Source organism: Bombina bombina, chromosome 1, assembly GCF_027579735.1.
Source record: "Bombina bombina isolate aBomBom1 chromosome 1, aBomBom1.pri, whole genome shotgun sequence".
NCBI lineage: Eukaryota > Metazoa > Chordata > Amphibia > Anura > Bombinatoridae > Bombina > Bombina bombina.
Genome location: NC_069499.1, coordinates 57347126 through 57374723, shown reverse-complemented (window position 1 = coordinate 57374723; position 27598 = coordinate 57347126). Strand labels below are relative to the sequence as shown.

Sequence of the window (27598 nt, the reverse complement as noted above, 5' to 3'; positions counted from 1 at the left end):
GGGGCACCGCACACTTTTTTGGCCTTACCGCAAAACAACTTGCGTAAACTTCGTACAGTCTTTTTTCTATGGGACTTCCATAGCGCCGGTATTATGAGTCTGTCCTGGGAGGCCAAAAAGTGAGCGGTACACCCTACCCCGTCAAGAGTCCTAACGCATTTAAAAGTCAGTAGTTAAGAGTTTTATGGTACAACGCTGTAACATAAAACTCATAACTAAAGTGCTAAAAAGTACACTAACACCCATAAACTACCTATTAACCCCTAAACCGAGGCCGGACATCCATCCTCAACGAAGCCGGGAGAAGTCTTCATCCAAGCCGGGCGAAGTGGTCCTCCAGACGGGCAGAAGTCTTCATCCAGATGGCATCTTCTATCTTCATCCATCCGGCGCGGAGCGGGTACATCTTCAAGACATCCAACGCGGAGCATCCTCTTCTTCTGACGACTACCCGACGAATGAAGGTTCCTTTAAGTAACGTCATCCAAGATGGCGTCCCTTAGATTCCGATTGGCTGATAGAATTCTATCAGCCAATAGGAATTAAGATAGAAAAAATCCTATTGGCTGATGCAATCAGCCAATAGGATTGAGTTTGCATTCTATTGGCTGATTGGAACAGCCAGTAGAATGCTAGCTCAATCCTATTGACTGATTGCATCAGCCAATAGGATTTTTTCTACCTTAATTCCGATTGGCTGATAGAATTCTATCAGCCAATCCGAATCTAAGGGACGCCATCTTTATTCGTCGGGTAGTCGTCAGAAGAAGAGGATGCTCCGCGCCGGATGTCTTAAAGATCGAGCCGCTCCATGTCGGATGGATGAAGAGGCTGGAGTGCGGCGGTTTAGGGGTTAATATGTTTATTATAGTGGCGGCGACATTGGGGGCAGCAGATTAGGGGTTAATAAGTGTAGGTAGGTTGCAGTGACATTGGGAGTGGCAGATTAGGGGTTAATAAATATAATGTAGGTGGCTGCGGTGTTGGGGGCAGCAGATTAGAGGTTCATAAATATAATGTAGGTGGCGGCGGTGTCCGTAGCGGCAGATTAGGGGTAAATAAATATAATGCAGGTGTCGGCGATGTCGGCAGATTAGGGGTTAATAAGTGTAAGATTAGGGGTGTTTAGACTCGGGGTTCATGTTAGGGTGTTAGGTGTAGACATAAATTTTATTTCCCTATAGGAATCAATGGGGCTGCTGTTAGACTTTTTCTCAGCCGGCTCTCCCCGTTGATTCCTATGGGGAAATCGTGCACGAGCACGTACGACCAGCTCACCGCTGACTTAAGCAGTGCTGGTGTGGTAAGGAGCAAAATGTTGCTCAACGCCCACTTCTTGCCTTTTTAACGCCAGGTTTGTAAAAACCCATAATACCAGCACTGTAGGAAAGTGAGCGGTGAGAGATAACTTCTCGTTAGCAGCGCACAGCTCAAAACGAAAAACTCATAATCTAGCCGTATGTGATTTTATTCTGTTTGAGATGTGGCCCCGAACCTGCTAACTGTCATTATTATCCACTTCCTCCCCTAGCTGCTAACGAGGGTCTTCAAGTGCTGGATTTGAGTTGGAATCACATCCGTCTGAAGGGAGCCATTGCTCTGAGTGCCGGTTTGCGGGTAATATTCTGGGAAGGGACAGATCATATAGTTTAGTGCTAGATTACAAGCCCTTACATATAGCATGTTAGCTTCGCTAGACAGAGGCTTTTTGGTCGCCTTGGATTCCGTTCATATGGCTTCTGTTTGTATGAGTTTGTTATGAGTTATAAGTAAAAAGTTAGCGTGAGAGTGAAAACCCAACTTGCGCAAAAAATGGGAACTTTGAATATAAATATTGCGTTAATGTATTCTCCCATAGACTTCAATTGAGCGTGCAAACCTTTAAAAAAAACTAACACCCATACTCGTGCGCTAACCCGACCGTATTTATTCGAGAGTGCTAAACCGAGCATGAAATATGAATATTTCACATTCCAATGTTCTTCACATAGAAGAATATTTTCTATTTATTCTTAAATAAAAACTTATATAATAGAACATATTCCCCTATGTGAAGAACATTGAAATGCAAATTATTTATAGATACATACACAGTTAAACACTTTATTAAATATGAATATAAATTTTCAGCTACTTGACTGCAAAGGGCTCCAATGCACTTATATATATATAAATAAATAAAAAAAAGCTGTAACTCACTGGTCTTATATCAAAACACACTTTACTGTGACGTTTCCTCTTCCTCAGACCTTATTTGTATTCTACCTGCCACTAGCACCCTGGCTGTCTGATTTTTGGAAGTGAGAGTGCTCTCCTGCGTGTTCTTTTATATATATATATATTTATGTATACATATGTATTTATGTTGAAGAAAAGAGAAGAGGTTGCCTCATAGTGTATTTCATACAAATGAGTATGTAAGCGTATAGATGATATTAGGCTCACCAGATAGTGTTGCACCATACTGTGACTGGTGCTTGCGAGCGAGCTAGCACTTTCAGCAGCTTGTACACTGGTTGTGGATCCCAAGACCGCAATCCAGTAGGGAGTTCAGCAATCTCCTATTGTTCTACCAACATGGAAAGGATTGTTCGGCACAATTTTGTTAAAAAAACCCAAAGCTGAACCAGGTCAGCATATGAACTACTTCCCAAGGATAAAATATAAAAACAATGCTTTATTTTCTCTTGCAACGCGTTTCTCAACCATTAACAGGTCGTTTCATCAGGCAGTAAGAAAAAAACAGATACAAAATAGCTTCATTAGCAACATTAACTACACTTGTGATTTAAACAGGACTTGTAATTTTAAAAAACGCCAATCGGCATACAATATGTCAATCATGTGTGATTTGTTTACCTTGTGTCAAAAAAATCTTTACATAATCGATAAGAGGTTTTGTTCACATTTGCATCATATTAGCTGTTTATATTCTAAACACATCATTATGAATAACATGTACTTTGTATAGAACAATATTAACATACAGACTGGAAAGTGCATTCCTAAAAATACATTTTTCGGATCGGTATACAATGTAAATAACTGGTTAGTTTTGTTTACTTGGTAAGGAAAAAATGCAGATAAGCACATTAAATTAATGTACCTATAGTGTTTTAACTCATTTTAACAGTTTTTATAAACTAGACAGAAGGTTTGTTCATATTTGCATCATGTTATCAGTTTGTGTATGAAGGCACTTTGTTCTTTATAATCTGTATATTGTGTAAAAAATTGATAAAATGTGATTTCCGGGCAGGCATTTTTTAAAAAAATGCAATTTGCCGTTCTTTTGGTATTTGATATAGATAGTTGATTCATTTAAGTTGAAGTATTTGTTCTAAAAGGAAAAAACATATAAAAATCTAATAAACGCAAGTTTATCCGCTGAGACAATATCAGCATAGCGAATGGTCTTGTTAAGTTTCTTGATGATACGCATCTACATAAATGTAATAAAATGAATGTAATGTAAATGTGATTTTGACCATGAGTGTGTTTAGCTGTATCTGTTGTTGACCCTAATATAATTCAAACTACAGCATTCTTTGGTCATGTGTGCAACTATGAATGTATCTTTGAACAAACAGATTTTTCCTTTTCCAACACAATATGTCGTATTTTGTTTGTTAACAATGTTTTGTATACGACTGTTTGTATGTTATCTCGAGCGGTTTGCATGTTATCTCAATCAATGAGCAAACTGCATCATCTGCATATTATTTGCTAATCTAAGGGAGATACAGTGTATAGAAAACTATTGTTGTGAGATGATTCTAATGGTGAATATTTAGTGTTATTGTTGAATGATATTGCTAGTGTTGAGTAATGGTTTTGCTAATCTGGGTGAGATATATCATATACTAACATTGTGAAATACTAAATACTACCATTGTGAGTATTTAGTGTTAAACTTATCTATCAGAAAAGAGAAAAACAGGACCTCAAAGTATAGAGAATCCTCAAAAGACAGGGAATACAGCACTCTTTTTATATGTCAAAAAACACTTATTTTATTGATACAATTCCAAACTCCTGAACTGAAAATCAAAAAGCGTAAACATGTGTAGTAAAGAGGCATACATACATATGCCATTCAGAAAACGCCAAATGCAGTCATACCCTATACATGCACATATATCCTATAATGATTTAAAGTAGATCCACTAATCTAAGTCAAAAAGATCTTGTGTGCACACAAAAAAGTTAAGGCAGTTCGTATTAGAGACTTGTAGTGGTCAGCGCTGGTACACTAAAACAAAACAAAAAAGCATGCTGTTTTAGAAAGAGTCCAGCTACATTCATAGGGAACAGATTCTGTTAATATGTGCAAGAAAATGTCGTTATCTTCCAAGTTAGTCACAGGTGTAGTTTCCTTTTAACACGCATATTGCGTAAATAGAGGCAGGTAAGTATATTTAATGCAATAGCCAGTCAATGATTGTGAGTGTTAAACTTCTATTGGGTGCTTAAAATACTTGCAATAAGCCTGTTTGTGGCAGGGAATGTTACCTTCCGCAACTCGGCTTCTTCAGTCCCACTGCTTCAGTGGCGACAGGATACACACATCCCACCTGATAGCCTTTATTCCCTCCACTGCTTCCAATTGCTTGGTTATCCGCACCTTCCTTAGACCAGACTACAGGACTTAGACATCCTCTGCATCTGTCCTGAAATTACTCACAATTATTCTTTGATGCTGTATACTGCTGCTTGTTTCCTTTAGCTGTGACTATAAACGGTTTCATTCCAGTCCAGGACTACTGTAGCTTGACTCCTTCAGACACCGCATTCGATTAAGTTACATTCAAACAAACCAGCCAACGTGCGTTTCACCCATAGTCCTTTGCGACAAGGGCTTCATCAGGGCTGTCAATCATCATATGAGTCATTCTTTTAACAAGTAGACTCCGCCTCTTTTCACTTTGTTGTTACTTTTTAAGGTGGATTGCTACTGTCTCTAGTATTATGCTCGCAAATTGCTATTATTCAGTACAAATAGTACATTCTTAACCATTTTTATTACCTTCAATTACACATATTTTCTTTTTTTTTTTCTTTTTTTTAAAAAACATTTTCCTTTTTCTCTCTATTCTTATTTTTGAAAAGGACTTTTAGATTCATATGTTGCTTGACATTTTTCCTGCCATCCACTATATTTAAATATCATTATAGTATCATGACATTTAATTTGTATATGGTCTTATACAACACTCTTTTTAACTTGCATTTACACATTTCTCAATGTAGTGTTTCTTTTAGGTTTGCCTGTTTTTTTGAGAATCTATAGACCTTATTGGAGAAAATCTCAAAGGGGCTACATATTCAGAAGGTATTTCTTATTTACAGAAAACTCGCAAATTGTAGTTTTTCGTTCAAACCACTAGGGGACATTGTTTTTAGAACATACATCCATTTTGTTCCTTTTTGTAATAGACACTTGTCATTGTCCCCCCTCTTCCTGATACAATTCCCCTATCAATACCAATTAATTTCAATGTTTCCGGATTTGATTCATGACATTCCAAAAATGTCTTGCCACACTTGTATCCTTTAGAGAGGTAATATCCCTATGTTCTCTTATGCGATCTTTTATCTGCCTTTTCGTTTTTCCAACGTAATACCTTGGACAGGAACAATAGAGAAGGTGCACCACTTCAAAAGTTTCACAGTTAGCGAAGTGTTTAATCTAATATAGTTTCTCCCCTGTATTCAAAGTTTTAGTCCTTACAATGAATGGGCAATATACACATTTGGTGAAAGTTTTCCCATTTCAGGGTTCTACAATTGCAAATCCAGTTTTGTTATTTACTTAATAGAATCCGTATGCGGCCTACAATATATAGGCCGCACCTCTAGAAAAAACAGAACCAGATGGGGCAAACACTATCGAAACTACAAAAACTGTAAAAAAGCCAAAATTAAACATAGTATTCCTAATCATTGTCTATTTAATCACAACAGTAATACACTTATATTCAAATGTTTACCTATAGACTATATTAACAAATCATCTGATTACAACAGACTGATCAGATTATGTCAACACGAAACCTTTTGGATTTTCAAGTTAAAAACCCTATACCCTTCAGGTCTTAACCCCTTAACGACATACGTAGTACAGGGTACGTCTTGCACAAACTGGTCTTTAAAGACCAGCGACGTACCCTGTACGACGTTGGGGTTGAAAGCGTCTGGAAACGATCTTGATCTCTTTCAGACGCTTACCGGTTATTGCAGTGATGCCTCGATATCGAGGCATCACTGCAATAACATTTTTCCCCATCCGATGCAGAGAGAGCCACTCTGTGACATTGGTGGCCGCAATCATTGGTGGGTGGGAGCCGACATGGGAGGCGGGTGGGCGGCCATCAATGGATTTCTAAGTGCAGTGGTGGGCGGGATTGTGGGCGGGGTAGCTAGGGGGCGCGCACAGACGCGCACGCACGGGGGAGGCGGGGGGGCGCGTGCACGGGGAGGGAGCGGGTGGGAACCATTACACTATGGAACAGTTAGTTAAAATTTAGAGGGAGAGAGGGGGAATAAATATTTATTATAAATAATCGAAGTGATCTGGGAGGGGGTGGGGGTTTAGTCTTTGGGGGGGGAAAGCTACACTACAGAAAAGTGGGGGGGAAAATTAAAAATATATTTCTCTTGTTAAGTGTAGTCAGTCCACGGGTCATCCATTACTTATGGGATTATATCTCTCCCCAACAGGAAGTTGCAAGACGATCACCCAAGCAGAGCTGCTATATAGCTCCTCCCCTCACATGTCATATCCAGTCATTCTCTTGCAAGTCTCAACAAAGGAGGTTGTGAGAGGAGACAGGAGTTTTTTACTTAATTCTTCGATCAAAAGTTTGTTATTTTAAAATGGCACCGGAGTGTGCTGTTTTTTCTCTCAGGCAGTATTTAGAAGAAGAAGATCTGCCTGCGTTTTCTATGATCTTAGCAGACGTAACTAAGATCCACTGGCTGTTCTCGCGCATTCCTAGGAGGGGTAACTTCAGAAAGGGGAATAGCATGCGGGGTCCTCCGCAAATGAGGTATGTGCAGTTTAATATTTTCTAGGAATGGAATTGACTAAGAAAACACTGCCGTTACCCATATGATGTAAGTACAGCCTTTAATGCAGTAGTAGCGACTGGTATCAGGCTGTTAAATGTATGCGCAGTTGAGTTATTTTCTAGGGACTAGAATTTGACTGAGAAAATACTGTTAATACTGAAATAAATGTATAAGCCTTAACTGCAGTAGAAGCGACTGGTAGCAGGCTTAGTGATAACTTTACATAACACTGGAAAAGTTGTTTTTAAAATGTTTACTGGCATGTTATTCGTTTTGTGAGGTACTTTGGTGATAAATCTTTTTGGGCATGATTTTTTTCCACATGGCTAACGTTTATTTCTGCATAGAAACCGTTGTAACAGGTCTCCCACTGTTGTAATATGAGTGGGAGGGGCCTTTTTTAGCGCCTTGTTGCGCAGATAAAATTCTAGCACAGTCTTCCTGCCTTTTCCTCCTTGATCCAGGACGTCTCCAGAGAGCTCAGGGGTCTTCAAAATTCAATTTTGAGGGAGGTAATCAGTCACAGCAGACCTGTGACAGTGTGTTTGACTGTGAGAAAAACGTTAAATCTAAAATTGATTATCCGGTTGTGGGTATTGAGGGGTTAATCATCCGTTTGCTAGTGGGTGCAATCCTCTGCTAAATTCATACATTTATTGTTAAAATTGTTGGCTATAACTGAATTAGTTCATTGTTATGTCAACTGTGACAGTTTTTTTGTGTTTTTAAAAGCGCTGCTGCGTTTTTTCATATTGCTTGTAAATTCACTGACAGTTTTTTTCCAAGCTTGCTAGCCTTCATTGCTAGTCTGTTTAAACATGTCTGATACAGAGGAATCTACTTGTTCATTATGTTTAAAAGCCAATGTGGAGCCCAATAGAAATTTGTGTACCAATTGTATTGATGTTACTTTAAATAAAAGTCAGTCTCTACCGGTAAAGAAATTATCACCAGACATCGAGGGGGAAGTTATGCCGTCTAACTCTCCTCACGTGTCAGTACCTTCGCCTCCCGCTCAGGAGGTGCGTGAGATTGTGGCGCCAAGTACATCAAGGCCCTTACAAATCACTTTGCATGATTTGGCTAATGTTATGAAAGAAGTATTATCTAATTTGCCTGAGTTAAGAGGCAAGCGCGATAGCTCTGGGTTTAGGACAGAGCACGCCGATGACACGAGAGTCATGTCCGATACTGCGTCACAATTTGCAGAACATGAGGACGGAGAGCTTCATTCTGTGGGTGACGGATCTGATCCGGGGAGACCGGATTCAGAAATTTCAAATTTTAAATTTAAGCTTGAGAACCTCCGTGTATTGCTAGGGGAGGTGTTAGCGGCTCTGAATGATTGCGACACGGTGGCAATCCCAGAGAAATTATGTAGGCTGGATAAATACTATGCGGGTACCGGTGTGTACTGACGTTTTTCCTATACCTAAAAGGCTTACAGAGATTATTAGCAAGGAGTGGGATAGACCCGGTGTGCCTTTTTCCCCTCCTCCGATATTTAGAAAAATGTTCCCAATAGACGCCACCACACGAGACTTATGGCAGACGGTCCCTAAGGTGGAGGGAGCAGTTTCTACTTTAGCCAAGCGTACCACTATCCCGGTGGAGGATAGTTGTGCTTTCTCAGATCCAATGGATAAAAAATTAGAAGGTTACCTTAAGAAAATGTTTGTTCAACAAGGTTTTATATTACAGCCCCTTGCATGCATTGCGCCCGTCACTGCTGCGGCGGCATTCTGGTTTGAGTCTCTGGAAGAGGCTATTCGCACAGCTCCATTGGATGAGATTATGAACAAGCTTAAAGCCCTTAAGCTAGCTAATGCATTTGTTTCGGATGCCGTGGTGCATTTAACCAAACTAACGGCTAAGAACTCCGGATTCGCCATCCAGGCGCGCAGAGCGCTATGGCTTAAATCCTGGTCAGCAGATGTAACTTCTAAATCTAAATTGCTTAATATTCCTTTCAAAGGGCAAAACTTATTCGGGCCCAGCTTGAAAGAAATTATTGCTGACATTACTGGAGGTAAGGGTCACTCCCTTCCTCAGGACAGGGCCAAATCAAAGGCCAAACAGTCTAATTTTCGTGCCTTTCGTAATTTCAAGGCAGGAGCAGCATCAACTTCCTCTTCCCCAAAACAGGAAGGGACTGCTACTCGTTACAGACAGGGTTGGAAAGGCAACCAGTCTTGGAACAAGGGCAAGCAGGCCAGAAAACCTGCTGCTGCCCCTAAGACAGCATGAAGTAAGGGCCCCCTGTCCGGAAACGGATCTAGTGGGGGGCAGACTTTCTCTCTTTGCCCGAGCTTGGGCAAGAGATGTCCAGGATCCCTGGGCGTTGGAGATCATATCTCAGGGATATCTTCTGGACTTCAAAGCTTCTCCTCCACAAGGGAGATTTTATCTTTCAAGGTTATCAGCAAACCAAATAAAGAAAGAGGCATTTCTACACTGTGTACAAGACCTCTTATTAATGGGGGTGATCCACCCAGTTCCGCGGTCGGAACAAGGGCAAGGATTTTATTCAAATCTGTTTGTGGTTCCCAAGAAAGAGGGAACCTTCAGACCAATCTTGGACTTAAAGATCCTAAACAAGTTCCTAAGAGTTCCATCATTCAAAATGGAAACTATTCGAACCATCCTACCCATGATCCAAGAGGGTCAGTACATGACCACAGTGGACTTAAAGGATGCCTACCTTCACATACCGATTCACAAGGATCATTATCGGTATCTAAGATTTGCCTTCCTAGACAGGCATTACCAGTTTGTAGCTCTTCCCTTCGGGTTAGCTACGGCCCCAAGAATCTTTACAAAGGTTCTGGGCTCACTTCTGGCGGTACTAAGACCGCGAGGCATAGCGGTGGCTCCGTACCTAGACGACATTCTGATACAAGCGTCAAGTTTTCAAACTGCCAAGTCTCATACAGAGATAGTTCTGGCTTTTCTGAGGTCGCATGGGTGGAAGGTGAACGTGGAAAAGAGTTCTCTATTACCACTCACAAGGGTTCCCTTCTTAGGGACTCTTATAGATTCTGTAGAGATGAAAATTTACCTGACGGAGGCCAGGTTATCAAAACTTCTAAATGCTTGCCGTGCCCTTCATTCCATTCCACACCCGTCAGTAGCCCAGTGCATGGAAGTAATCGGCTTAATGGTAGCAGCAATGGACATAGTACCATTTGCGCGCCTGCATCTCAGACCCCTGCAATTATGCATGCTCAGTCAGTGGAATGGGGATTACAGGCTTTGGCTAGGATTAAGCCTGTGTTTAAGACTGTTGCTCCGCCGTGGAGCTTAAACTTAGTTCTTAAGGTTCTTCAAGGTGTTCCGTTTGAACCCCTCCATTCCATTGATATTAAGCTGTTATCTTGGAAAGTTCTGTTTTTGATGGCTATTTCCTTGGCTCGAAGAGTCTCTGAGTTATCTGCCCTACACTGTGATTCTCCTTATCTGATTTTCCATTCAGACAAGGTAGTTCTGCGTACTAAACCTGGGTTTTTACCTAAGGTGGTTTCTAACAGGAATATCAATCAAGAGATTGTTGTTCCATCATTATGTCCTAACCCTTCTTCAAAGAAGGAACGACTTTTGCATAATCTGGACGTAGTCCGTGCCCTGAAGTTCTATTTACAGGCAACTAAAGATTTTCGTCAAACTTCTTCCCTGTTTGTCGTTTACTCGGGACAGAAGAGAGGTCAAAAGGCTTCGGCTACCTCTCTCTCCTTTTGGCTTCGTAGCATAATACGTTTAGCCTATGAGACTGCTGGACAGCAGCCTCCTGAAAGAATTACAGCTCATTCCACTAGAGCTGTGGCTTCCACCTGGGCCTTTAAAAATGAGGCCTCTGTTGAACAGATTTGCAAGGCTGCAACTTGGTCTTCACTTCACACTTTTTCAAAATTTTACAAATTTGACACTTTTGCTTCTTCTGAGGCTATTTTTGGGAGAAAGGTGCTTCAGGCAGTGGTTCCTTCTGTTTAAAGTTCCTGCCTTGTCCCTCCCATCATCCGTGTACTTTAGCTTTGGTATTGGTATCCCATAAGTAATGGATGACCCGTGGACTGACTACACTTAACAAGAGAAAACATAATTTATGCTTACCTGATAAATGTATTTCTCTTGTAGTGTAGTCAGTCCACGGCCCGCCCTGTCTTTTAAGGCAGACCTAAATTTTAATTAAACTCCAGTCACCACTGCACCCTATGGTTTCTCCTTTCTCGTCTTGTTTCGGTCGAATGACTGGATATGACATGTGAGGGGAGGAGCTATATAGCAGCTCTGCTTGGGTGATCCTCTTGCAACTTCCTGTTGGGGAGAGATATAATCCCATAAGTAATGGATGACCCGTGGACTGACTACACTACAAGAGAAATAAATTTATCAGGTAAGCATAAATTATGTTTTTTTTTTGTAAACTGGGTACTGGCAGACAGCTGCCAGTACCCAAGATGGCGCCCAATAATGTAGAGGGGGAGGGTTAGAGAGCTGTTTGGGGGGGGGGTCAGGGAGGTTTGGGGCTAAGGGGATCCTACACAGCAGCATATGTAAATATGCTAAAAAAAATTATACTTTTTATTTTAGTACTGGCAGACTTTCTGCCAGTACTTAAGATGGTGGGGACAATTGTGGGGTGGGGGAGGGAAGAGAGTTGTTTGGGAGGGATCAAGGGGTCTGATGTGTCAGGTTGGAGGCTGATCTCTACACTAAAGCTAAAATTAACCCTGCAAGCTCCCTACAAGATCCCTAATTAACCCCTTCATTGCTAGACATAATACACGTGTGATGTGCATCGGCATTTAGCAGCCTTCTAATTACCAAAAAGCATCGCCAAAGCCATATATGTCTGCTATTTATAAACAAAGGGGATGTCAGAGAAGCATTTACAACCATTTGTGCCATAATTGCATAAGCTGTTTGTAAATAATTTCAGTGAGAAACCTAAAATTGCGAAAAAATTTAAGTTTTTTTTTAAATTTGATCGCATTTGGCGGTGAAATGGTGGCATTAGATATACCAAAATGGGCCTAGATCAATACTTTGGGTTGTCTACTACACTACACTTAAGCTAAAATTAACTCTACAAGCTCCCTACATGCTCCCTAATTAACCCCTTCACTGCTGGGCATAAAACACGTGTGGTGCACAGTGGCATTTAGCAGCCTTCTAATTACCAAAAAGCAATGCCAAAGCCATATAAGTCTGCTATTTCTGAACAAAGGGCATTTACAACCATTTGTGCCATAATTGCATAAGTTGTTTGTAAATAATTTCTGTGAGAAACCTAAAGTTTGTGAAAAAGTGAACATTTTTTTTTATTTGATCGCATTTGGCGGTGAAATGGTGGCATGAAATATACCAAAATGGGCCTAGATCAATACTTTGGGATGTCTTCTAAAAAAAAATATATACATGTCATGGGATATTCAGGGATTCCTGACAGATATCAGGGTTCCAATGTAACTAGAGCTCATTTTGAAAAAAGTGGTTTTGAAATAACAAAGTGCTTCTTGTATTTATTGCCCTATAACTTGCAAAAAAAGCAAAGAACCTGTAAAGATTGGGTATTTCTAAACTCAGGACAAAATTTAGAAACTATGTAGCATAGGTGTTTTTTGGTGGTTGTAGATGTGTAGCAGATTTTGGGGGTCAAAGTTAGAAAAAGTGTGTTTTTTCCATTTTTTCCTCATATTTTATAATAATTGTAATAGTAAATTATAAGATATGATGAAAATAATGGTATCTTTAGAAAGTCCATTTAGTGGCGAGAAAAACGGTATCTAATATGTGTGGGTACAGTAAATGAGTAAGAGGAAAATTACAGCTAAACACAAACACCGCAGAAATGTAAAAATAGCCCCCGGCTCCTGGTCCTTAAGGGAAAGAAATTGAAAAATGGCCTTGGTCCTTAAGGGGTTAATGCCAATCTAGATTTAGCAGCTTTCAATTGACATACTATCTGCCCATCCTAGTTCTTCTGTTTTTAATGTCTACTCTCATCTAGTAGTTTTAATTGACACCTTTTTTCTCCAACATTGGTGTGTCCGGTCCACGGCGTCATCCTTACTTGTGGGATATCTCTTCCCCAACAGGAAATGGCAAAGAGTCCCAGCAAAGCTGGCCATATAGTCCCTCCTAGGCTCCGCCCACCTCAGTCATTCTCTTTGCCGTTGCACAGGCAACATCTCCACGGAGATGGTTAAGAGTTTTTTGGTGTTTAAATGTAGTTTTTATTCTTCTATCAAGTGTTTGTTATTTTAAAATAGTGCTGGTATGTACTATTTACTCTGAAACAGAAAAGGATGAAGATTTCTGTTTGTGAGAGGAAGATGATTTTAGCAGACAGTAACTAAAATCGATTGCTGTTTCCACATAGGACTGTTGAGATGAAGTAACTTCAGTTGGGGGAAACAGTTAGCAGACTTTTCTGCTTAAGGTATGACTAGCCATATTTCTAACAAGACCATGTAATGCTGGAAGGCTGTCATTTCCCCTCATGGGGACCGGTAAGCCATTTTCTTAGTCAAACAAACAGAATAAAGGGCTTAATATGGGCTAAAAAACTGGTAGACATTTTTATGGGCTAAATCGATTGCTTTATTTGGGCATTTTATTCATATTTATGCTGACAATTCGCATTTATAAACTTGGGAAACGTTTATTAAACGGCAGGCACTATGTTAGACACCTTTTCCAGTCAGGGGGCCTTCCTAGTTGTAGACTGAGCCTCATTTTCGCGCCATTACTGCGCAGTTGTTTTTTGAGAGCAGGGCATGCAGATGCATGTGTGAGGATCTGAAATTTGCTGGAAAAGCTTCTAGAAGGCATCAATTGGTATCGTATTCCCCTCTGGGCTTGGTTGGGTCTCAGCAAAGGCTATAGCTGGGACTGTATAGGGGTTAAATTTGTAAATGGCTCCGGTTAAAGCTCTGAAATTTGGTGTGCAATACTCTTAATGCTTTAAGACACTGTGGTGAAATTTTGGTAATTTTTGAACAATTCCTTCATACTTTTTCACATTTTCAGTAATAAAGTGTTTTCTGTTTAAAATTTAAAGAGACAGTAACGGTTTTGTTTTAAAACGTTTTTTGTGCTTTGTTGACAAGTTTAAGCCTGTTTAACATGTCTGTGCCTTCGGATAAGCTATGTTCTATATGTATGAAAGCCAATGTGTCTCCCCATTTAAATTTATGTGATAATTGTGCCATAGCGTCCAAACAAAGTAAGGACAGTACTGCCACAGATAATGAAATTCCCCAAGATGATTCCTCAGATGAGGGGAGTAAACATGATACTACATCATTTCCTACTGTGTCTACACCAGTTTTGCCCACACAGGAGGCCCCTAGTACATCTAGTGCGCCAATGCTTATTACCATGCAACAATTAACGGCTGTAATGGATAACTCCATAGCAAATATTTTATCCAAAATGCCTACTTATCAGAGAAAGCGTGATTGCTCCGTTTTAAACACTGAAGAGCAGGAGGGCGCTGATGATAATTGTTCTGTCATACCCTCACACCAATCTGAAGGGGCCATGAGGGAGGTTTTGTCAGATGGGGAAATTTCAGATTCAGGAAAAATTTCTCAACAAGCTGAACCTGATGTTGTGACATTTAAATTTAAATTAGAACATCTCCGCGCACTGCTTAAGGAGGTGTTATCTACTCTGGATGATTGTGACAACTTGGTCATTCCAGAGAAATTATGCAAGATGGACAAGTTCCTAGAGGTTCCGGTGCACCCCGACGCTTTTCCTATACCCAAGCGGGTGGCGGACATAGTAAATAAGGAGTGGGAAAAGCTCGGCATACCTTTTGTTCCCCCCCCTATATTTAAGAAATTATTTCCTATGGTCGACCCCAGAAAGGACTTATGGCAGACAGTCCCTAAGGTCGAGGGGGCAGTTTCCACTCTAAACAAACGCACTACTATTCCTATCGAAGATAGTTGTGCTTTCAAAGATCCTATGGATAAAAAATTGGAGGGTTTGCTTAAAAAGATTTTTGTACAGCAAGGTTACCTTCTACAACCCATTTCGTGCATTGTTCCTGTCACTACAGCAGCGTGGTTCTGGTTCGAGGAACTAGAAAACTCGCTTAGTAGAGAGACTCCATATGAGGAGGTTATGGACAGAGTTCACGCACTTAAGTTGGCTAACTCTTTTATTTTAGATGCCGCTTTGCAATTTGCTAGATTAGCGGCAAAAAATTCAGGGTTTGCTATCGTGGCGCGCAGAGCGCTTTGGCTAAAGTCTTGGTCAGCGGATGTGTCATCCAAGACAAAATTGCTTAACATCCCTTTCAAAGGTAAAACTCTATTTGGACCAGAATTGAAAGAGATTATTTCAGACATCACTGGGGGAAAGGGCCACGCCCTTCCACAAGATAGGCCTTTCAAGGCCAAAAATAAGTCTAATTTTCGTTCCTTTCACAATTTCAGGAACGGACCGGCCTCTAATTCTGCATCCTCTAAGCAAGAGGGTAATGCCTCACAACCCAAACCAGCCTGGAAACCGATGCAAGGCTGGAGGAACAAGGGTAAGCAGGCCAAGAAGCCTGCCGCTGCTAACAAAACAGCATGAAGGAGTAGCCCCCGATCCGGGACCGGATCTAGTGGGGGGAAGACTCTCTCTCTTTGCTCAGGCTTGGGCAAGAGATGTTCAGGATCCCTGGGCGCTAGAAATAGTTTCTCAGGGTTATCTCCTGGAATTCAGGGAACTACCCCCAAGGGGAAGGTTCCACATGTCTCACTTATCCTCAAACCAAATAAAGAGACAGGCGTTCTTACATTGTGTAGAAGACCTGTTAAAGATGGGAGTGATACACCCAGTTCCAATAAAGGAACAAGGAATGGGATTTTATTCCAATCTGTTCGTAGTTCCCAAAAAAGAGGGAACTTTCAGACCAATTTTGGATTTGAAGATCCTAAACAAATTTCTCAGGGTACCATCGTTCAAGATGGAAACCATTCGAACGATTCTACCCACTATCCAGGAAAGTCAATTTATGACTACCGTGGATCTAAAGGATGCATACCTACATATTCCTATCCACAAAGAACATCATCAGTTCCTAAGGTTCGCTTTTCTGGACAAGCATTACCAGTTTGTGGCCCTCCCATTTGGGTTAGCCACTGCTCCAAGGATTTTCACAAAGGTACTAGGGTCCCTTCTAGCGGTTCTAAGACCGAGGGGCATTGCAGTAGTACCTTACTTGGACGACATTCTAATACAAGCGTCGTCCCTGTCAAAAGCAAAGGCTCATACAGACATCATTCTGGCCTTTCTCAGATCACACGGATGGAAGGTGAACATAGAAAAAAGTTCTCTGTCTCCGTCGACAAGAGTTCCCTTCTTGGGAACAATAATAGATTCCTTAGAAATGAGGATTTTTCTGACAGAGGTCAGAAAGTCAAAACTTCTTAGCACTTGTCAAGTTCTTCATTCTGTTCCTCGTCCTTCCATAGCGCAATGCATGGAAGTAGTAGGGTTGATGGTTGCAGCAATGGACATAGTTCCTTTTGCACGAATTCCCTGGCGATGAAAGATGTGACCAAAATAATTCAATGGGCGGAGGATCACTCCTGCCACCTGTCTGCGATCCACATCCCAGGTGTGGAAAACTGGGAGGCGGATTTTCTGAGTCGTCAGACATTCCATCCGGGGGAGTGGGAACTCCATCCGGAGATCTTTGCCCAAATAACTCAATTATGGGGCATTCCAGACATGGATCTGATGGCGTCTCGTCAGAACTTCAAGGTTCCTTGCTACGGGTCCAGATCCAGGGATCCCAAGGCGACTCTAGTAGATGCACTAGTAGCACCTTGGACCTTCAACCTAGCTTATGTATTTCCACCGTTTCCTCTCATTCCCAGGCTGGTAGCCAGGATCAATCAGGAGAGGGCCTCTGTGATCTTGATAGCTCCTGCGTGGCCACGCAGGACTTGGTATGCAGACCTGGTGAATATGTCATTGGTTCCACCATGGAAGCTACCTTTGAGACAGGACCTTCTTGTTCAGGGTCCATTCGAACATCCAAATCTGGTCTCCCTCCAGCTGACGGCTTGGAGATTGAACGCTTGATTCTATCGAAGCGTGGGTTTTCAGATTCTGTTATAGATACTCTGGTTCAGGCCAGAAAACCGGTAACTAGAAAGATTTACCATAAAATATGGAAAAGATATATCTGTTGGTGTGAATCCAAAGGATTCCCATGGAATAAGATAAAAATTCCTAAGATTCTCTCCTTTCTACAAGAAGGTTTGGAGAAAGGATTATCTGCAAGTTCTCTAAAGGGACAGATATCTTCTTTATCTGTCTTACTACACAAAAGACTGGCAGCTGTGCCAGATGTTCAAGCATTTGTTCAGGCTCTGGTTAGGATCAAGCCTGTTTACAGACCTTTGACTCCTCCCTGGAGTCTAAATCTAGTTCTTTCAGTTCTTCAAGGGGTTCCGTTTGAACCTCTACATTCCATAGCTATTAAGTTACTATCTTGGAAAGTTTTGTTTTTGGTTGCAATTTCTTCTGCTAGAAGAGTTTCAGAGTTATCTGCTCTGCAGTGTTCTCCGCCCTATCTGGTGTTCCATGCAGATAAGGTGGTTTTGCGAACTAAGCCTGGTTTTCTTCCTAAGGTTGTTTCTAACAAAAATATTAACCAGGAGATAGTTGTACCTTCTTTATGTCCGAATCCAGTTTCAAAGAAGGAACGTTTGTTACACAATTTGGACGTAGTCCGTGCTCTAAAATTCTATTTAGAGGCTACAAAAGATTTCAGACAAACATCTTCCTTGTTTGTTGTTTATTCTGGTAAAAGGAGAGGTCAAAAAGCGACTTCTACCTCTCTTTCCTTTTGGCTTAAAAGCATCATCCGATTGGCTTATGAGACTGCCGGACGGCAGCCTCCTGAAAGAATCACAGCTCACTCCACTAGGGCTGTGGCTTCCACATGGGCCTTCAAGAACGAGGCTTCTGTTGACCAGATATGTAAGGCAGCGTCTTGGTCTTCACTGCACACTTTTGCCAAATTTTACAAATTTGATACTTTTGCTTCTTCGGAGGCTATTTTTGGGAGAAAGGTTTTGCAAGCTGTGGTGCCTTCCGTTTAGGTAACCTGATTTGCTCCCTCCCTTCATCCGTGTCCTAAAGCTTTGGTATTGGTTCCCACAAGTAAGGATGACGCCGTGGACCGGACACACCAATGTTGGAGAAAACAGAATTTATGCTTACCTGATAAATTACTTTCTCCAACTGTGTGTCCGGTCCACGGCCCGCCCTGGTTTTTTAATCAGGTCTGATGAATTATTTTCTCTAACTACAGTCACCACGGTACCATATGGTTTCTCCTATATATATTTCCTCCTGTCCGTCGGTCGAATGACTGGGGTGGGCGGAGCCTAGGAGGGACTATATGGCCAGCTTTGCTGGGACTCTTTGCCATTTCCTGTTGGGGAAGAGATATCCCACAAGTAAGGATGACACCGTGGACCGGACACACCGTTGGAGAAAGTAATTTATCAGGTAAGCATAAATTCTGTTTTCCTATAGCAGATGTGAAAATTGTTTTCTCATTTTCCCATCTTCCCCTTTCCCCCCTTCCCCCATAAATCATTACTCAACAAAAACACAAAATACTCACCATAGCACCATTTCACAACAGTAGTATATCATATATCTCACCCAGATTAGCAAAACCATTACTCAACACTAGTATCATTCAACAATAACACTAAACATTCACCTTTAGTATCTCACAACGATAGTTTTCTATATATCTTACTTACATTAGCAAATAATATGCAGATAATGCAGATTGCTCATTGATTGAGATAACATGCAAACCACTCGAGAAAACATACAAACCATTCGTATACAAAATATTGTTAACAATACAAAATACAAAATACAAAAATAGTGTTGGAAAAGGAAAAATCTGTTTGTTCAAAGATACATTCATAGATGCACACATGACCAAATAATGCTGTAGTTTGAATTATATTAGGGTCAGCAACAGATACAGCTAAACACACTCATGGTCAAAATCACATTTATATTATATTCATTGTATTACATTTATGTAGATGCGTATCATCAAGAAACTTAGCATGACCATTCGCTATGTTGATATTGTCTCAGTGGATAAACTTGCGTTTATTAGATTTTATATGTTTTTTCCTTTTAGATCAAATACTTCAACTTAAATGAATCAACTATCTATATCAAATACCAAAAGAACGGCAAAATGCATTTTTTTTAAAAATGCCTGCCCGGGAATCACATTTACATTTTTTACACATTATGGGCGCGATCCGATATACGGCGTAGTTTGCGGCGCAAATGAGGGAACCTGCGTCGCCCGCAGTTTCAGCTCGCAACTCGAGCTATCCCATATACTGCGCCGTCAGATGCTAACGTGCCGTAAGTCGGATAAACCAGCGATGTCCAGAAATCTGCGAAAGTACAAATTTCTGGCGTCACCAGTGACTTACGTCACGTTAGAAACTGCCAGCGCCTACAAAACCTGACTAAAGTCTAAATCACCCGCACTGTCTAACACGCCTCCCTAACATAGCCCGACACGTCTAACTCTCTATCCGCTATCCCCCCTCACTATCGTAACAATAAAATATGTATTAACCCCTAAACCGCCGCTCCCAAACCCCGCCGCAACCTAATAAAGTTATTAACCCCTAAACTGCCGCCAGCTATATTAAATCTATAACCCCCTAAAGTGAGCCCCTAACACCGCCGCCATCTACCTTACCTACCCCCTAAAGTGAGCCCCTACCCCCTGCTATTTATTTTAAAATTATTAACCCCTAATCTAATCCCCCTACACCGCCGCCAGCTATATTAACTATATTAACCCTAATTATATTAGGGTTAATATAGTTAATATAATTATTATATTATATATATTAACTATATTAACCCTAATTATATTAGGGTTAATATAGTTAATATCGTTATTATAATATATATATATATATATATATATATATATATATATATATATATATTTATATATATATATTAAGTATAACAACCCTATCTAACTCTAACATCCCTAACTAAACTCTTATTAAAATAAATCTAATATTAATATTATTAATTAAAATATTCCTATTTAAATCTAAATACTTACCTATAAAATAAACCCTAAGATAGCTACAATATAATTAATAATTACATTATAGCTATGTTAGGGTTTATATTTATTTTACAGGTAAATTGTTAATTATTTTAACTAGGAATAATAGCTATTAAATAGTTATTAACTATTTAATAGCTACCTAGTTAAAATAATTACCCAATTACCTGTAAAATAAATCCTAACCTAAGTTACAAATACACCTACACTATCAATAAATTAAAGAAACTACAAATATCTATCTAAAAATACAATTAAATAAACTAAACTAAATTACAAAAAAACAAACACTAAATTACAAAAAATAAAAAAAAGATTACAAGATTTTTAAGCTAATTACACCTATTCTAAGCCCCCTAATAAAATAATAAAGCCCCCCAAAATAATAAAATTCCCTACCCTATTCTAAATTAAAAAAAGTTCAAAGCTCTTTTACCTTACCAGCCCTTAAAAGGGCCTTTTGTGGGGGCATGCCCCAAAGAAAACTGCTCTTTTGCCTGAAAAAACCCCCCACAATACCACCCCCCAACATTACAACCCACCACCCACATACCCCTAATCTAACCCAAACCCCCCTTAAATAAACCTAACACTACCCCCCTGAAGATCTCCCTACCTTATCTTCACCACGCCGGGCCGAACTCCTCATCCGATCCGGGCGATGTCTTCCAGCAAGCGACAGTGAAGTCTTCTTCCATCGGCGATGTCTTCAAGCAAATCGTCATCTTCAATCTTCTTTTTTCGCTCCTCCGCCGCAGAGCATCCATCCGGCACGACGACTTCCCGACGAATGAGGTTCCTTTAAATGACGTCATCCAAGATGGCGTCCGTCGAATTCCGATTGGCTGATAGGATTCTATCAGCCAATTGGAATTAAGGTAGAAAAATCTGATTGGCTGATTGAATCAGCCAATCAGATTCAAGTTCAATCCGATTGGCTGATCTTCCATCGCCGATGGAAGAAGACTTCACTGCCGCTTGCTGGAAGACATCGCCCGGATCGGATGAGGAGTTCGGCCCGGCGTGGTGAAGATAAGGTAGGGAGATCTTCAGGGGGGTAGTGTTAGGTTTATTTAAGGGGGGTTTGGGTTAGATTAGGGGTATGTGGGTGGTGGGTTGTAATGTTGGGGGGTGGTATTGTGTTTTTTTTTTCAGGCAAAAGAGCAGTTTTCTTTGGGGCATGCCCCCACAAAAGGCCCTTTTAAGGGCTGGTAAGGTAAAAGAGCTTTGAACTTTTTTTAATTTAGAATAGGGTAGGGAATTTTATTATTTTGGGGGGCTTTATTATTTTATTAGGGGGCTTAGAATAGGTGTAATTAACTTAAAAATCTTGTAATCTTTTTTTTATTTTTTGTAATTTAGTGTTTGTTTGTTTTTGGAATTTAGTTTAGTTTATTTAATTGTATTTTTAGATAGATATTTGTAGTTTCTTTAATTTATTGATAGTGTAGGTGTATTTGTAACTTAGGTTAGGATTTATTTTACAGGTAATTGGGTAATTATTTTAACTAGGTAGCTATTAAATAGTTAATAACTATTTAATAGCTATTATACCTAGTTAAAATAATTAACAATTTACCTGTAAAATAAATATAAACCCTAACATAGCTACAATGTAATTATTAATTACATTGTAGCTATCTTAGAGTTTATTTTATAGGTAAGTATTTAGATTTAAATAGGAATATTTTAGTTTATAATATGAATTAGATTTATTTAATAAGAATTTAGTTAGGGGTGTTAGGGTTAGATAGAGTTAATAGAGTTTATATAAATACTATAGTAACTATATTAACTATATTAACCCTAATATAATTCGGGTTAATATAGTTAATATATATAATGTAATAACTATATTAACTATAATATACTTAGGTTTAATATAGATAATATAGCTGGCGGCGGGGTAGGTAGATTAAATTAGGGGTTAATAATTTTAATATAGATGGCGGCGGTGTAAGGGGTTCACATTAGGGGATAGATCAGTTAGATGGTGGCGGTTTTAGGGGTTCACATTAGGGGATAGATCAGTTAGATGGTGGCGGTTTTAGGGGCTCACAGTAGGGGGTTAGTTTATGTAGATGGCGGCGGTTTAGGGGTTAAATACTTTATTAGGGATTGCGGCGGGGGATCGCGGTTGACAGGGAGATAGACATTGCGCATGCGTTAGGTGTTAGGTTTTATTTAGCAGATCGCGGTTGACAGGGAGATAGACATTGTGCATGCGTTAGGTGTTAGGTTTATTTAGCAGCCAGTTTAGGGAGTTACGGGGCTCCTATACTCAGCGTAAGGCTTGTTACGGCTGCTTTTTGTGGCGAGGTGAAAATGGAGTAAGATTTCTCCATTTTCGCCACGTAAGTCCTTACGCTGTATATTGGATACCAAACTGCGCGGGTTTGGTATACCTGCCTATGGCCCAAAAAACTACGGGCAACGGCAGAAATATACGCGCGTAACTTCTAGGTTAAGGTAGCGGTTTTAGGGGTTCACATTAGGGGATAGATCAGTTAGATGGTGGCGGTTTTAGGGGCTCACAGTAGGGGGTTAGTTTATGTAGATGGCGGCGGTTTAGGGGTTAAATACTTTATTAGGGATTGCGGCGGGGGATCGCGGTTGACAGGGAGATAGACATTGCGCATGCGTTAGGTGTTAGGTTTATTTAGCAGCCAGTTTAGGGAGTTACGGGGCTCCAATACTCAGCGTAAGGCTTCTTACGGCTGCTTTTTGTGGCGAGGTGAAAATGGAGTAAGATTTCTCCATTTTCGCCACGTAAGTCCTTACGCTGTATATTGGATACCAAACTGCGCGGGTTTGGTATACCTGCCTATGGCCCAAAAAACTACGGGCGACGGCAGAAATATAAGCGCGTAACTTCTAGGTTACGCCGTATATAGGATACCAAACCCGGGCAAATATTGGCGTCGCCAGCTTTTGCGGGCGATGATTTTTATCGGATCGACCCCTATATAGATTATAAAGAACAAAGTGCCTTTATACACAAACTGATAACATGATGCAAATATGAACAAACCTTCTGTCTAGTTTATAAAAACTGTTAAAATGAGTTAAAACACTATAGGTACATTAATTTAATGTGCTTATCTGCATTTTTCCTTGCCAAGTAAACAAAACTAACCAGTGTTTTACATTGTATACCGTATTACCGATCCGAAAAATGTATTTTAGGAATGCACTTTCTAGTCTGTATGTTAATATTGTTCTATACAAAGTACATGTTATTCATAATGATGTGTTTAGAATATGAACTGCTAATATGATGCAAATATGAACATATGTGAACAAAACCTCTTATTGATTATGTAAAGTTTTTTTTGACACAATGTAAACAAATCACACATGATTGACATATTGTATGCCTATTGGCGTTTTTTAAAATGACAACTTCCTGATTTAATCACAAGTGTATTTAATATTGCTAATTAAGCTATTTGTATCTGTTTTTTCTTACTGCCTGATGAAACGACCTGTTAATGGTTAAGAAACGCGTTGTAAGAGAAAATAAAGCATTGTTTTTATATTTTATCCTTGGGAAGTTGTTTCATATGCTGACCTTGTTCAGCTTTGGTTTTTTAACAAAATTGTGCCGTGCAATCTTTTCCATGTTGGTAGAACAATAGGAGATTGCTGAACTCCCTACTGGATTGTAGTCTTGGGATCCACAGCCAGTGTACAAGCCGCTGAAAGTGCTAGCTCGCTTGCAAGCACCGGTCACAGTACGTTGCAACACTATCTGGTGAGCCTAATATCATCTATATGCTTACATACTCATTTGTATGAAATACACTATGAGGCGACCTCTTCTATTTTCTTTAACTTTACAGATTGCCTAACACACCGGGTTTTAAGCAGAGCAGCCTCATTTTATTTCACCTGACATCCAGAACAATATAGACCACCACATCCTTTGCCGGCTACTACAAATTGGATTCAACACCGCTATCGGTATATAAGGTTTGTTGTATATACTAGGTTACAATATTATTTATTATTATCTCAGCAGTAACCTCCAATTATGTTGATACGTCTCAGGAGTGTCCTCCAACATGTTACGTATTGTAATTATGAATATTAATAATTAATAGCAGTATAAAACTATTGTCAGCGCTATCTTATAATTAATATAGCAGAACTTTGTCAATACACTTCAGTGAGATCTCTGTAGTGTACTCCAAAATATCACTATAGAGATATCTATAAATTTGACAACAATATTATTATTAAAAATTTATATTTTGTCCTTTGTTCTGATTGGTTATCTTTATAGACACAATGATTATATTTACGTAGTAAATATCGTATTACTTATGGCCAATATAAGTATGTCTAGGCTGTTACAAATATTCTATACAAAACAGATCATAAAATATATCTCTAAAAATTAACCTTACTCATAATGAATCGCTTATTAAAATACAACAAATGAGAATACCAGAACAGCCTATAATTAGCCAACAATTCTAATTTCTCTTGTAAGGTGTATCCAGTCCACGGATCATCCATTACTTGTGGGATATTCTCATTCCCAACAGGAAGTTGCAAGAGGACACCCACAGCAGAGCTGTAATATAGCTCCTCCCCTAACTGCCATACCCAGTCATTCTCTTGCAACTCTCAACAAGCAAGGACATTGTAGGAGAGAGTGGTTAAATATAGCTAGTTTATTTTCTTCAATCAAAAGTTTGTTATTTTTAAATAGTACCGGAGTTGTGCTATTTTATCTCAGGCAGTAAATAGAAGAAGAATCTGCCTGAGGTTTCTATGATCTTAGCAGGTTGTAACTAAGATCCATTGCTGTTCTCACATATGTCTGAGGGGATTACACAGATGAGGTAACTTCAGCGAGAGAATGGCGTGCAGTTTATTCTGCTATCAGGTATGTGCAGTTATAATTTTTTCTAGAGATGGAAAACACTAGAAAATGCTGCTGATACCGGATTAATGTAAGTTAAGCCTGAATACAGTGATTTAATAATGACTGGTGTCATGCTTACTCCCAGGGGTAATACCCTTATGATATTTACAATATAAAACGTTTGCTGGCATGTTTAATCGTTTTTATATATGCTTTGGTGATAAAACTTTATTGGGGCCTAGTTTTTTCCACATGGCTGGCTTAAATTTTGACTAGAAACAATTTCCACTGTTGTAGTATAAAAGTTACAGTTGGTGCAGTTAAAATTACAATCTGTGACATCCAGCTTCCCTCAAAGGCCCTCTGAATGCTATAGGACATCTCTAAAGGGCCCAAAGGCTTTCCAAAGTCGTTTATTGGGGAAGGTAGGGCCACAGCTTGCTGTGGCAGTTTGTTGTGACTGTTAAAAAAACGTCTATTTCGTTTTTTTGATCCGTTTTTTGAACTAAGGGGTTAATCATCCATTTGCAAGTGGGTGCAATGCTCTGTTAGCCTATTATACACACTATAAAAAATTTGTTTGATTTACTGCATTTTTTCACTGTTTTTCAAATTCTGACAAAATTTGTTTCTCTTAAAGGCACAGTACCGTTTTTTATATTTGCTTGTTAACTTGATTTAAAGTGTTTTCCAAGCTTGCTAGTCTCATTGCTATTCTGTATAAACATGTCTGACATAGAAGAAACTCCTTGTTTATTATGTTTAAAAGCCATGGAAGCCATGGTGGAACCCCCTCTTAGAATGTGTACCAAATGTACTGATTTCATTTTATGCAATAAAGATCATTTTCTGTCTTTAAAAAATGTATCACCAGAGGAATCTGACGAGGGGGAAGTTATGCCGACTAACTTTCCCCACGTGTCAGACCCTTTGACTCCCGCTTAAGGGACTCACGCTCAAATGGCGCCAAGTACATCTAGGGCGCCCATAGCGTTTACTTTACAAGACATGGCGGCATTAATGGATAATACACTGTCAGCGGTATTAGCCAGACTACCTGAACTTAGAGGTAAGCGAGATAGCTCTGGGGTGAGACAAAATGCAGAGCATACTGACGCTTTAAGAACCATGTCTGATACTGCCTCACAATATGCAGAAGCTGAGGAAAGAGAGCTTCAGTCAGTGGGTGATGTTAATGACTCAGGAAAGATACCTGATTCTAATATTTCTACATTTAAATTTAAGCTTGAACACCTCCGCGTGTTGCTTAGGGAGGTTTTAGCTGCTCTGAATGACTGTGATACCATTGCAGTGCCAGAGAAATTGTGTAGACTGGATAAATACTTTGCAGTGCCGGTGTGTACTGATGTTTTTCCAAATACCTAAAAGGTTTACAGAAATTATTAATAAGGAATGGGATAGACCAGGTGTGCCGTTCTCTTCCCCTGCTATTTTTAGAAAAATGTTTCCAATAGACGCCACCACATGGGACTTATGGCAGACAGTCCCTAAGGTTGAGGGAGCAGTTTCTACTCTAGTAAAGCGTACTACTATCCCTGTCGAGGACAGTTGTGCTTTTTTTTTTAGATCCAATGGATAAAAAATTAGAGGTTACCTTAAGAAAATATTTATTCAACAAGGTTTTATCCTACAGCCCCTTGCATGCATTGCCCCTGTCACTGCTGCTGCGGCGTACTGGTTTGAGTCTCTGGAAGAGGCTTTACAGGTAGCGACTCCATTGGATGACATACTTGGCAAACTTAGAGCACTTAAGCTAGCCAATTCTTTTATTCTGATGCCATTGTTCATTTGACTAAACTAACGGCTAAGAATTCTGGTTTTGCTATACAGGCGCACAGAGCGCTATGGCTTAGATCATGGTCAGCTGACGTGACTTCAAAATCTAAGCTACTTAACTTTCCCTTCAAGGGGCAGACCCTATTCGGCCTGGTTGAAGGAGATTATTGCTGATATCACTGGAGGAAAAGGTCATGCCCTTCCTCAGGACAGGTCCAAATCTAGGGCCAAACAGTCTAATTTTCATGCCTTTCAAAACTTCAAGGCAGGTGCGGCATCAACTTCCTCTAATAATAAACAAGAGGGAACTTTTGCTCAATCCAAGACGGTCTGGAGACCAAACCTGACATGGAAAAAAGGTAAGCAGGTAAAAAAGCCTGCTGCTGCCTCTAAGACAGCATGAAGGAACAGCCCCCTATCCGGGAACGGATCTAGTAGGGGGCAGACTTTCACTCTTTGCCCAGGCGTGGGCAAGAGATGTTCAGGATCCCTGGGCGTTGGAAATTATATCCCAGGGATATCTTCTGGACTTCAAAGCTTCCCCCCCAAAAGGGAGATTTCACCTTTCACAATTATCTGCACACCAGATAAAGATAGAGGCATTCTTACACTGTGTAAGAGTCCTCCTAGTTATGGGAGTGATCCATCCAGTTCCAAAGGAGGAACAGGGACAGGGTTTTTACTCAAATCTGTTTGTGGTT

At 40.0% G+C, this 27598-nt stretch overlaps 1 protein-coding gene across 1 annotated transcript in view; it reads left to right on the top strand.

Annotated features, from left to right (window-relative positions):
- Nucleotides 1-27598, top strand: part of LRRC74A (leucine rich repeat containing 74A) — a 167215-nt gene that overhangs the window by 34637 nt on the left and 104980 nt on the right. The window contains exon 7 of the mRNA XM_053706018.1: nucleotides 1532-1617. Coding sequence (XP_053561993.1) covers nucleotides 1532-1617 — 86 coding nt within the window. The remainder of the gene's footprint in view (nucleotides 1-1531; nucleotides 1618-27598) is intronic.